General features: G+C 38.3%; 1 protein-coding gene across 1 annotated transcript in view; it reads right to left on the bottom strand.

Moving 5' to 3' along the window:
* Window positions 1-9,177: 9,177 nt before the first annotated feature.
* LOC308281288 (voltage-dependent calcium channel gamma-5 subunit) overlaps window positions 9,178-14,641 on the bottom strand; it is a gene marked incomplete at both ends in the record, with an annotated part of 16,592 nt that continues 11,128 nt past the window's right edge. The window contains 3 exons of the mRNA XM_080721431.1: window positions 9,178-9,453; window positions 10,576-10,721; window positions 11,275-11,415. Of these exons, the coding sequence (XP_080577557.1) occupies window positions 9,178-9,453; window positions 10,576-10,721; window positions 11,275-11,415 (563 nt within the window). The remainder of the gene's footprint in view (window positions 9,454-10,575; window positions 10,722-11,274; window positions 11,416-14,641) is intronic.

Here is a 14,641-nt window from a genome sequence, read left to right as displayed (position 1 = left end):
CCTAACACTATAGTAACACATACAAGTAAGACGCCTCAGATGCCAATTCTTGGCCATCTGGCCAGTGATGTATATCGGAATCGGACCAGAGTAAACTGCGGGCATTCCCATATGAAGTCCTGCTAGCTATGGGCTTAATATTGATGACATCAGGGAACTATTACGGACCTGTTACCCATATATGGAGACCCCTGGTGCCCATCCATGTACTGTATATGGAGATATGCTGTGAGAGCCCAAACATAGTTACTCAGTTATTCGTTATTTGATGTTTATGACATCTGACATCATACCATTTTATGCCCATACATGGAGATCTCTGTCTGTTGAACCAGCCACAGAGATATGGGCTGTCTTGGCCATCTGTCTTGGCCATACAGGCCTATATGGATTCTGTTAGTGTGGTATGTGGCAGATGTGGCCTCCATATATGGGCATTCCCATATGAAGTCCTTTTAGATATGGGCTTAATATTGATGACATCAGGGATTTCTATATATGGGCATAAAAGGGATTCTGTTAGTGTGACATCAAAGTGAAGCCAGAATGTGATGTCAGACTACCTCAGGGGTTAAACACTTAACAGTAACATGATGGTTTAGGACTTTTGGGGTTATTTTATTCACATGAACAAATAAGCCCATTGTCTGACAAAAAGTTAATAACAGTGACATGGTAACACAGAGGCTCACATAGCCAGGCTTACTCATCTGCGAAGAGGGAAGCCTGGTCAAGATATGAAGCAGAGAGAGTTCTAGGAGGTGGGGCTGCATTGTCCCAGAAGTTGTCTTTTTTCCCTGCAAATGTATTCCCCAATGAAAGAAATCTGTTCTACTACTCCCGCGTTCGCAATAAACAATATAGAAACAAAAACAGCGATTCGGACAACGTTACACCTATTAAGAGCTAGTTAAGAGCTACCTACAATCTACATATTTGTGTTTGTTTCGCTGGGGGATGTAAACAAGACTGCAACTCATGACGTAACTTCCGTTAAACGCAGCACTTCCGCCACTTCAGCTAGAACCAACCAGAAGTCATATCGTGCCCAGGGTGGGTTAACTCTATGGTTAGGGTTAAGCATAGTGAAGTTAAGTTAAAGTGAAGTTAAATGTTCACGTTTAGACGGAATCAAACCGAAACACCTGCAAAAAAGGGAGTCCCAGTTGGTGATACACACCGGGAGTTGGCAACCCTATACACACACACAATTCCTACATTTTTCAAAGAATTGGCCTACTTTTTGGACTATATAATTTTGCTAGGACTGTAAATCTTTGATTTACCCATCATTTTGATGACGAGTAGCTGACAGTATGACTATGGGATGCCCTATACTATAGTATGAGTATACACATCCATCAAAAAAAGAAAAGAAAAAAATAATATTGTGTAAAAAAGCATTGCAGATGCCATAGAACCTCAAATCATAACTGACTGTGGAAACCTCCCACTGGACTTCAAGCAAATCTGACTTTGTTCTTATTGTAATATTTTGAAATATGGACTTCTTTTGATATTCATGAGCTGTATGCCATAAAAAAAGGGGGAAAAAAGAAAAAAAAAATTAACAAAAAAGCTTTTAAATAATTCACTGAATGTGCAATATATCTAGAATATATGAAAGTTTCAAAAATATATGAAACTACAAGAAATGTTACTTTCACACAAGGACATATGGGATGACTAGGGGATGACTATGGGATAACTATGGGATGACTAGGGGATGACTATGGGATAACTATGGGATGACTAGGGGATGACTATGGGATGAACTCTAAAGTGAACCCTTAAAGACAAAATTGAACCTGGGTTGCACCTTCAAAGACAGTACACACACAGACATCCAATCAGGGCAATATCACAGAAACAAGTCACATTGTGTGGTGTTAACAAGGGAAGGGGGAGAACAGAACCCAAAAGCCAGGTGAAAAGGTATAGATTGGCCACTAGAGAGCAACCACAATGTTGCAAAATAATTATCAAGTCCCTTGACTCATGACAGGAAGACTATGGGATGACTATGGGCAGGGGTGTCGCACCAAATTCTGGGCCCTGGGTACAATTCACTGCGGGCCCCCCATGCACGCATTATTACGCATTATTTTGTGCTTTAACTATTAAAAAAGAGCAGATATACAAGCTCACAGTTTGTAGATCTGCTATTTTTGAAAAATCGTGAAAATGTGTGTCTTATTTCAAATCCTTCTAAGGTTTTTTGAAAAACCTATGTTTCTATGTCAGTGGTGCTCAAACCTTTTCATGTGAAGGTCCCCCAAAATGATATGTATTTGGCCACAGACACCCATCGCTAAATATTTCGTTCCAGGGAATCCCCAGAAGCAACATTTTAGTTACAAATGTTCAGTCCCAGTCCCACTGGGAATGGATTTTAGGGCTAACAAGATAGTTCTACACACCCAGGCACGAACCATCCAAGATCTGTGATGCAGGTGCATTAACGAGTAAGTCAGGTTTGAAATAAACTGCCTTACATACAGTATAGACACTACAGAGGTTCTCAAACTTTTTATGTCAACGACCCCCATACAGTATGAAAGCATTTGTTGAACATGGGAGATCTACAAGCTCAGCCTTGAAGGGTCTGTCATCGGCTATTTGAAAATCGCCTACAGTATGTATTCATTGTTAAAGTAGTGAAACAAATTAGCTGGGGACCGCTGGAAAACACACACACACACACACACACACACACACACACACACACACACACACACACACACACACACACACACACACACACACACACACACACACACACACACACACAGACACACACACACACACACACACACACACACACACACACACACACACACACACACACACACACACACACACTATGAGTCAAAACACATCTGTGGTGATAAGAAATAACTTGTCAGTCAAGGTTGAGCAGATGTGTGATGGCAGGATATGTAATCATACAGATTCTCTGATAAATCTATGTGACAGCCTCAAGTCAAGGTTCCTATCTGTCCATTATGTGATAGAATTCATCCTGAGGCAAAGACAGACACTACAGATGTTCCCTGGGGCCCAGCTGGATTTTGTTTATCCACTGGTGTAAAATAACTAAGTACATTTTCTCAAGTACTGTACTTAAGTACAATTTCAATGATTTATTTATTTATTGATATAAAAAAAGTAGTAGTTCCAATTTTCAATACTTTTACTTCTAGGCTATCTCAGAGGCAAATATTGTACTTTTTACTCCACTTGATTATTATTACAAGACATTAGCCACTTCAACCCCATACATTTCGGCCATTTGAAAATAGCCAATCTACAAGCTCACAATACGCAATGCTATGCGTTGTGAGCTTGGAGATGTACTATTTTCAAAAGATCTTTTGGTAGCACTTTACAATAATGACCTGTTATAAAGCATTTATAAACATTTATAACACATTAATAAGCAACTTGTAGATGAGTAATAATGAATGAACAAGCGGTTAATACATGTTTATTTAAACATTTATAACTATATTTAATAATCATTTATAAATTGTTAGTAACTAGTGAACTATTCATGAATAAGCCATTTATAAACAATTATAAATATATTTTAAATCATTTGTAACCAAAGTTATTTAGTATTTATAAGCTATTTAGAGATAAATAACTAATCATTTACAAGCTATTCATATACATTGGTAAATGTTTAGTAAAACATTTATAACCCTTTTTATGCCTTTGTAAATGATTATTAAAACATTAATAACACAGTTATAAGTTATTTGTAGATAAGAAACTAATCATAGACAAGCTATTTATATACTAATTCATTATTTACAACTGTCTATTTATGTGGCCTCCATTTTTGTTCATGTTTAACAAATGCTTTGTAAAACATTCCTAAAATATCTATAAATCATTGGTAGTGTAAAGTGAAGACCACGTTAACAGACAGTTCATGTTTAACAAATGCTTTGTAAAACATTCCTAAAATATCTATAAATCATTGGTAGTGTAAAGTGAAGACCACGTTAACAGACAGTTGTAGATTATGAAGTGTCTTCACTTTACATTAGGGCTCTTGATAACATCTAGCAATGATTTATAGATAATTTAGGAATGCTTTACAAAGCATTTGTTAAACATGAACAAAAATGGAGGCCACATAAATAGACAGTTGTAAATAATGAATTAGTATATAAATAGCTTGTCTATGATTAGTTCCTTATCTACAAATAACTTATAACTGTGTTATTAATGTTTTAATAATCATTTACAAAGGCATAAAAAGGGTTATAAATGTTTTACTAAACATTTACCAATGTATATGAATAGCTTGTAAATGATTAGTTATTTATCTCTAAATAGCTTATAAATACTAAATAACTTTGGTTACAAATGATTTAAAATATATTTATAATTGTTTACAAATGGCTTATTCATGAATAGTTCACTAGTTACTAACAATTTATAAATGATTATTAAATATAGTTATAAATGTTTAAATAAACATGTATTAACCGCTTGTTCATTCATTATTACTCATCTACAAGTTGCTTATTAATGTGTTATAAATGTTTATAAATGCTTTATAACAGGTCATTATTGTAAAGTGCTACCGATCTTTTATACATTTGAAAAGTAAAACATTTTAGTACTTTTCCCATCATAGACATAGTGTTTATCATAGGCATGCAGACACATTGCATGCAAACTGCTTTTTATAGACAGTTCTGTTGGGGAAGATTTGTTAACTCAGTACACGGTTGGGTTGAAGTTTGTGTTTTTGTACAAGCAAATACATTAATATTATTTATATTAATTATATATGTTTTACTTTAGTGGAGTAGCCAATTTCAATAGGCCTAGGCTACTCACTTCTACTCCAATACATCACTGAGGGAAATATTGTACTTTTACTCCACTACAATTATTTAGTTGATTGATTGATTGATTGATTGATTGATTGATTGATTGATTGATTGATTGATTGATTGATTGAAGACTTTAGAGGTTTGCATAGGAAAAGGGTACATGACAAGGTCAACTAAAAGGATAAACACCAGAAAGCCTTTGGCTTGTTTCAATTGGGATCCTTTTTTTTAAACTCATATAAGATTGACAAATAAAAGGCTAGTATGCAGAAAATATCATAAAAAAACAGTCAAATACAATACAAAATAAATTGCATTTACAGTAAAACTGTAGTTACTATTTTGATTATTATTACAAAAGATACTTTAACTGCTTCCTAAAGTTCCTATGCATTTTGGCCACTTGCAAAAATCTACAAGCTCAAAATGTACACTGTTTTATAGGCCTACATTTTGGAACATTGTGAAATTGGACATTCTGCACAATGACTTTTTTATATTTTGATGCCAATATACTAATTATTTTACTCAAGTACATTTTGAATAACAGACTGTTACTTGCAACAGAGTATTTCTACGTTTACTCATGTAAACAGAGTACTTCTTCCACTACTGCATAAATAAACCAAATGGTCTTTAATTATTTTCTTTTCATTTTTTTCAATGAATGACTGATTAAAAGAATGCATTCCTTATTCATGTTTTATGGGAGGACCAGTGCCTGTCTGTATACAACCACTAGAGGGGGTTGTTGGCAAGTGATAGTGTAGCGAAGCACAGGTATGAAGTAATATTTCAAATTAAACACAAATGAAAGTACAACACTAGCACACATTTAGTACCTGAACTCCTACATCATGTAGGCCTACTGAAGAGACACACACAGCCTTCCCCTAATTTGATAATTTCGCCATTAGCTCCAAATTCATCAACAGCAGTTCATACAGTCTTGAGTGGTTTCCCAACTGCATCATTCTAATCAGGGCAGGGCCACATTCACTTAAATAGGCCTACTAAAGACGTGATTTCTGACCAAAAATAAGAATTCTTCCTTTTTTGACACAATGGATTCAAATAATAAATAGCCGAAGTCAGATTTCTCTTCCGTTGCCAGTTCAGTACTATCATATCAGTCTCATGTCAGTCTCATGTCAGTCTCATGTCAGTAAATGGTCAGTATCTTGGTCAGTATCATGGTCAGATCTTATCTTGTCAGTATCATGGTCAGTATCTTGTCAGTATCATGGTCAGTATCTTGTCAGTATCATGGTCAGTATCTTGTCAGTATCATGGTCGATATCTTGACAGTATCATTCATGGTCAGTATCTTGTCAGTATCATCATGGTCAGTATCATGGTCAGTATCTTGTCAGTATCATGGTCAGTATCTTCTTGTCAGTCATGGTCAGTATCTTCTTGTCAGTATCATCGTCAGATACATGGTCAGTATCTTGTCAGTATCATGGTCAGTCACTATTGTAATATTGATCCTTTTATATGTTTGCAGACAACTGATTATAATTAACATCCTATAATAAAAAGTGGACTCCCTCCCTAATAGGCACAGTTCCATTTATGTTGATTTTCTGTCTCTCAATAGAGGGAGACATTGTGCTACAGGACATAAGTCCAGTGCAGTTACTCACTTATTTTAAACCACAGCAGTTTTTATTATATTTTGACACTTGCTTAGGCAATGTACATTTATGTTTTCTCATGCCAATAAAGCTCAATTGAATCGAATTGAATTGCTTTAACATTACAGAAGGCTTTGAGCTATAGGCTAAACTCTTGATAATGTCACAAATGTTTTCCATTCGTTGAGATGTAATTTGAGGAACACAATTGAGAAAATCTGCAGAAACATGCAAAAAAGGAGTCGTGTTGTTGTGCATTTCTTTATAAAATCCCATTACATTTTATTTTATTGAGAACACACAGCACATTGCACAATTGACTTATGAAAATGATTCCCTTGGACAATAGAAATAAACCGATAACATTTACACCTACAGTATAATATCACTTTTTATTACAGTAGCCTATATTAGTTATATGGCATTATGTAAAAGCTCACATTCTGAACAGGATGCAGTAGTCACAAATGTAATATTTCTCACTCTACTCAACTATGAAACTGGAATCTACATACTGTACATGCCTATAAAGTCTTTACAATCAACACATTTCTAAATATACCTCCCAACTGCAAGTATACAAAAGCCCCCCCAAAAAATAAGAAATGAAACCGTACTTGGTCAGTACAGTACATATAGAGGTACATCTTAATGTTATGGAAATTCATTGCATGCCAGCAATATGTGAAGCTTAAACCATGCAACATTATGAACAATAATTATGCTGTTAGTAATATATCACTACTGCAACTACTGCATATAGACATTCTAGCACAAGACAAAATATAATTCCATAATATGTTTATTCATACTTAACACAAACTGAAATGTCTATATTCAATCCAAATATACTATACAGTAAACGTATCGTCTTGTGACATCTCCTTTGGATTTGAGTTTGTCTAAACTGTAGATTTAGTTTGTTTAACACATTGCAGAGCTGTGCAACGACTGCATCACTCACGCGATAACTACTAATACTTTATAATGTTGAGGTAATATACTGTTATCTGTATGAGAGGTATTTCACTGTGCACAGTGAAATATTGTTTAGGTCGCCATTGTTTCCTTCACCAAATCTTACATTCAACATGACGCTTGATATCAAGCTATCAGATACTTTCCATCACATTCCATCATCATATATGCATTCATCTTACCCATATAACACAGCCAACATTTTCACCTTTCTCCTTTCCACATTTTGAAATTTTGAAAAATATTTTAATATACTGTAAATATTTTTGCCTTTATGGCCAAACGTTTCTGGACAGGGGCATTACCATGAACTAATCTCTGTTTGTTTGGTTATAATGGGCTAGCAGCTTCTTGGTGATTTTCTGTACACAAAATACAAACTTTAACTCTGTATTGACAATAGTAGTAAAGTGCTGAGAGTAGAGCAATGAAAAATAAATCAAACTGGAATTTCAATAAACATTGTGAATCATACCACATACTGTATATAGCAAAGAAACATTTAGGAAAGGCCTGTTATGGCTATAAGAGAGAATATGACTTCAACCCAATGAATTTAGATGGTGAATATCAATCTTTTTGTCTATTCACCGTAGCAAAAGGAATGCTCATCTTTTGTTAAGAGCTGCTACCTCTTGCATTGAGTAAAAGTTACATTTTACACAGACATGCTAATAGGGTATAGAAGCAGGGAAGAATAGATGAGTTCAATGCCACCTCTCTTGGTGGGGCATCTCTGCCCAGAAAACAACTCCACAACACCAACCTTAACTCACAGAATGGTGTTGGTAAAACATGATCTTAGTCTTGCTTAGTCTGGCTGAAGCATATGGATGAGCTACAGTATACACTATAGAGGGCATCGCTGGCCATGGAAAGTGATTCAGGACGTGACCAAGCGGATTTACAGTATTTGAGTGAGAATGTGTTTGTTTGACATAAACAAATGAAAACCAGGGTTGTGAGGTACATAAGAGCAGATACAATACAAAAAAGTGTATTACACATGCACCCCACTGCATTGCAAAACACAACAGCCTGGATTGATAATGACTGGTTAGGATGTGTTTAGCACAAGCACATGGGCCAGATCTTGTGTACAATCTAAATGTGTCGACCCATTTCGACAATCCAGACACTAAATTAACGCTCCAGATTTATCTGTGAACAATTTGGAAAAGAAAAAAGATCTCAAGTTGAAGTTAGGTTACAAAACCAAGTCAAATCCAATTTGTTTTCCTAGTGCAATCACTCCCCCTCAACCAACCCTGATAGAATCCTTTTCCTGGAGATAAGATATCTTCACTATCAACCAGGCTAACAGGATCTTGGCTCTTCTAAAGGAAAATGGGTCACCGTTTCACCTCCAGGGTGCACTTTCACCCTCCAGGTTTAATGTATACGTGTACTCCCTCTTTTTCCTACTTGATTGGGTAGACAGGCTAAAGTGACTCTAGCTTCTGGCCTCTATATATGTCAACGTCACCCTACTCACTGTAGATGTGGCTCATCAGACTGCTAGTCACCAAAGATACAGTATAGAGTCAATATATGGACTTAGGATTCCCCACAGACCCAGAGACAAAATAAGTCTGCACCGGTTCGTATTGGGACTAATAGAGGAGGAGGAGAGATAGTCAAACAACTTTGAGACCCCCCGAAAAAGCCTCTGTCTATAATCTGCCAATAAGTGAGCGCGACCCCCCCGTTCAGCACGGCGACGAGGACATCTGTTCGTACTCGGGACATTTGAGGAGGGCGGGGTACGTGGAGGTGGAGCTCATCTGGAGGGAGGCTTCGGAGGAGATGGCCGAGGGGCTGCGCCCGCGGCCTGCGCCGGCCACAGCGTCCGGGTGGAGGAACTGTCCGGAGTATTCGGAGCAGTTGCTGAGGCGTGGCCGGTAGTAGCCCTGGTGGTGGGGGCGGTACATCTCCTCGGCCGTGTAGCGCTTCATGAACAGGTACACCGACATGACGCCTGCAGTCTGGAGGGAGGGGACACAACATGTTAAACCATGTGTCTTCAACAGGGGGTCCGGGACCCCTAGGGGGTCCTCAGAGTTACTACAGGGGGGCTGCCAAAACTTTGTGATAGAATCATTCTTTTAAATTAACAACTTGAACCCTCACATCCCATTTCTGAGGAGAACTTTAGCCGAAAATAGCCGATCTACAAGAGTGAAAGTTTACTAAACTAAAATCTAAAACGACACAGATGTTTTCCCGGTTTTAATGGGTAAAGACATGCAGACAACATGCATGACAACAAGGATGAATGCAGGTATGTGTACACACATACAGTACACACATGCACATGCAGACACAGAAATGTATACAAAACGTAGACGACGTTTTTACTTTTACTTCACTTACTTATTAGACATTTTTTATAATTATTATTAGGGGTTTTTGTTCTCTAAATTTTCTCTGTTTTTCCCTGTGTTACACTGTCAAAATACAAGCTCTGTCACGTGTCTCTGTTTCCCCTGGTGATTATTTTCACGTCCTGGTGTATAACACTAATGGCTCCTATAGATCACCATAATTATGTCCCATAGACATAATAGTCCCATGTCTAGATTCCCTGAGGAAGGAATCCATTAAGACTATAATCATCTTTCTGTCACATGGCTGAGTAATAGCTCAAGTTCATTTATTTATTTATTTTTGATACTGTGATGTAAACAGTAGTGCAGATAATGCGCCCAATTAATGTTTTGTTTGTGAGTCAGCAGTGCATGTGTAAATTACAATCTATCATATTTCCCTTTAATGGACGACAGTGGTGTAATGGTTCTGTTAGCTTGTTACCAACATTCGTTTACTCAATTGAATATCGACACATTTTGAACACATGCTTACCAGATGGCATCCAGTGCATTTCAGAAACAAACTCACATGAGTCTTAGCATCATGAGGGCCAAGATTTAACACTGTTTTATGCCTCTCAAGCAAGCAAAGTGCATGATGAGTAAGTGGTCACGTGAAGATGAGAATTATAGACTGTAGCCTAAGTTTCGCCACTTGTGTGTACAAATGTATTCCCATAAAAGTTTAAAATCGTCTTTATATGAACTGTATGAACTGCACACATCAGTCTCAGTTACCTCAGTGAGAAGGAAAGAGATGGCGGCGAAGGCAAAGGACCAGCTGTACTTGTAGCTGATATAGGCCTCTTTGCTTTTGGTCCTGTTCAACATTTCATCATTAATACTGGAGATGTACAACACCAGACCTACCACCAGAGACAGACCTGAGGCAGGACGAGGGACAGGGGAAGAGAGAGGGAAAAAATTATGCATACAGTATTTCGTTGTTGTCGGGTGAAAACCTTGTATGTCCAAGACCGTTCGTTTTGTATTTATCATTTTAAAAATGAACTAAACTAGTGAAAATAGCAGATCTACAAGCACACAACGCCTCACGGTGCGAGGCGTTGTGTGCTTGTAGATCGGCTGTTTTCACTAGTTTTGTGCGACGGCCTTGTATGATGAAGCAGGGCGCGAAACAATTTACAAATTTGAAACTTGGAGATACGAGGTTTCTGCCCGACAGTGACGATTTACTTCAATTTATACCAACGATGCACAGGACCATTTCATCCATCCCCAGAAACCGGTTTTAGTATTCAAATTCTATTTACAATTCAAACATGTTATTATTGCCTTCTCTTTCTCAACTGCAACTCTTTAGGCAGTCTGTCCTTGATAAATGCAAACTATCATTTGTTCTATTCTTCATGTAAACATGTGCTGGCTGCAGTCATACAGTATACTGTATATAATGTTGCAGTGCATGTACCACACCTGAGAGGATGAAGAAGATTCCGGAGACAAAGGCCAGTATGGTGCGGTGGGGTCGGATGTGACCGATGTTGCTGAGGACGAAGCCGATGAACATGAAGAAGAGGCTGACCAATGGGAAGGGCGTGGAAGAACGGATCATCTCTGGAAGAAGACATAGATAGAGATGCGTGGGTGTGTGTGTGTGTGTGTGTGTGTGTGTGTGTGTGTGTGTGTGTGTGTGTGTGTGTGTGCGTGCGTGCGTGTGTGCGTGCGTGTGTGCGTGCGTGCGTGCGTGCGTGCGTGCGTGTGCGTGTGCGTGTGTGTGTTGGTGTGAAAAAGAGGAAAATGAAGAAGGTACAAAAGGGTTATATAGGTGGAATGGAAACATTTAAATTTTATTGGGGGCATTCAAAGATGCAGCATGAGCTCTGTGCTGCAGCTACTTCCACTGAACAGCCCTGCACAGCAGAAGTGCTGTACAAACAACAATGGTGACTTCCATAAGAAGCTGAATACCACCTACAGACAGAATGAAACCGTGCTCCACAAACTCCAGTTGTATTCTCCATCAGCACTTTAATCATTCTGACATATTAACCATCATGGATGCAAGTTGTTCAAAGAGTTGCATGAAGTTAGAATTGTGTCGTATACTTGCCTTTACAGCTTGGATCAGGCACATGCACACATAGACATCAAAGGGGGCTTGAGCCCCTGCCCTTTTATCCAGTCTGTAAAAAGTGCCCTCTCCAGTCCCAACCATGAATGCAGTTTTTACTATGGTAAAAGAAATGCAAATGCCCTCTTTCCATGCCATACCTGAAGGCAGCATTCAAGAGAATTGCCTTGTCCAAACTCTCTTATGTTGAAAGAATAGCCCTCTCTGTGTAGAAATCCATGTCATTATGTCACATCTCCAGTGTTGACTTGATTATGCTTAGTTCAGTGTGGTATCAAGCACTGAAAATAGCCGACCTCCAAACTCACAACGCGTCACAGCGTGACGCGTTGTGAGCTTGGAGGTCTGCTATTTTTGATATCTTCACCAAAAGGCCCCTTTAGGAATTTCAGCCTCTCTAACATTCTCTGCACGTTCCTGGCCTGGATATCTAAGCTCGCGTTAAATGTCAGCCATGCCAGAGGATCAAATAATAGACCCAGTGGTTGCAGAAACATGTCACTTAACTTGCTACACTTATAAGGCTGATATGATTGACAAAGCTGCAGGCTGGGGAAGCTATATGGCACGCATGTCTATTGTCTAATATTAATGTCATAATTGGATCATGTGCAGGGTCCCTGTTTCACACATGTGTTTCATGACTTCACTTCTGCATATTTGAAACATGGTTACATGTATTATCAAACATATGATCTGTCAGAGATTCTGTGGACTGAGGAGTGGCAAGCGAATGCGTGGATGGAGTTTGTGTTCTTGTCGCACATAGTCGGTTATGTCACATTTAGTCTCCGAAGAGACGTGTGCAGTTGCATAAATAACTCCTACTGAAAGTGAATGAGTAGATAGATTAATCTAGAAGTAAATGTGTTCTGTTCAACAGCTCCAGTTGCCATACATTCATACAGATTTGTCATAAAAAATGGCATGATGAAAAAAAAAGTAGAAATCAGTAGAAATAGAATGCAGTGAAAAAACTATAAGAAGTTAAAAATCCTAAAAACACAACACAGTTAAAAAAACAATACAAATAAATTAGTTGGCCAACCCCCTCACAGTGAATTAGTCCAGAGCTAATCTTACAAACTGTTGGACACGGACGTTTGTTGCAGAAAGTACACGTGATCTCGGGAGTCTGCGACAATGAGCATCAAAATGCTTTTTATTGGTATTCCATAATTTGTTTGCTTCTAAATGTAATGAGCACCTGTCAAACTACTTCTCTAGAGTGAGAGACACCCAGCACCCAGCACAGCACCAGAGGGAGCTCCTCTGACCTTGTTCCCCCTCGATTCGGCACAAACATGGGGAAAATGTCATTCCGTCGCCCCCTCCCCTTTTTTCTGTAAATGTACTGTATCTAGTATTGCTTTTAGTGTCGTTGCTGATGTTACTAAGGTGCCTCCACACCGAAAATACTACAGGAGTGTATTCAGTGGTGTAAAGTAACTAAGAACATTTAGTTAAGTACTGTACCTTTGAGGTATTTGTACTTTACTTGAGTATTTCCAATTTCCAATACTTTTACTTACATCTTTTACTACATCTCAGATCCAAATATTGTACTTTTACTCCACTACTGTACATTTATTTGAAAACTTTAATCACTAGTTACTTTGTAGATATATAAATCACTTTAGCCCTATTTTCTACCTTGGCTATTTTCAAACATTTTATACTTTTACAAGTATTATTTTGCCAATATTTTTGTACTTTTACTCAAGTACATTTTGAATTCCGGACTTTTACTTGTAAGGCTGCACCCACACGAAGTATGGTCACCAGCGGATAAACTCTTTTTGTGCGCGGCTGATTAAAAACGCAAAGAGCGCATTCTGTCCCAAAGCCAGTGCCACGCCTGTCAGTCACTTCCAGAACCCTCCCCATTCCGCCTTCGATTCACCTGATTGGTCAGAGGGGGAAAACCAGAGAATTTATCTGTCCTCTACTGGCATGAAACCACCCCCTTTCCATTGAAATGAATTGGCGGAATGGGGATTCCACTCTCATAAGTACTTTGGTGTGGGTGCCTAACAGAGTAGGCTATTTCTGCTTGAGTAAAAAATGTGAGTACTTTTTCCACCACTGAATGTATTGTATGTATTGTATGTTTTACGTTAAGTTGAATATTTTTGTGTTATCCTTTTAGCATTCTACAGTATACACATAGGTAAACATTACATGCAAATACACATAACTAAAACATTACAAACAATACAAACACACAATACACATACCGTACACGTACAGGTACAGTTAGCTTATTCACCATCTCCCACCCCCACCCCCAGCCCTCAACTCATTTAAAACAAGAAAGAATGGAGAATACAGTACAGTACAGACCTCTTGCAAACAACAAGCAGGGAAGTACTCAATCAATCAATCAATGAGAGGGGCCCATTTATAACAAAAACACCATAGATAAAATAAATCCTGTAACTCACTCTCTCTCTCTCTCTCTCTCACTCTCTCTCTCACTAGCTCTTTCTCAAGCTCTAAGTAGCTGTTGTTGCTCCCATAGTGTGGCTTTCCCTGATGTATACTGCCAGCCTGTCTGTACTTTCACACTGTAATGCTTTGTTGTGCATCAAACACACACACACACACACACGCACACGCACACGCACACGCACACGCACACGCACACGCACACACACACACACACACACACACACACACACACACACACACACACACACACACACACAC

This window comes from Nannobrachium achirus, assembly GCF_963921795.1.
Source record: "Nannobrachium achirus genome assembly, chromosome: 3".
Taxonomy (NCBI): Eukaryota; Metazoa; Chordata; class Actinopteri; order Myctophiformes; family Myctophidae; genus Nannobrachium; species Nannobrachium achirus.
This window is presented reverse-complemented; position numbering and strand designations above follow the sequence as displayed.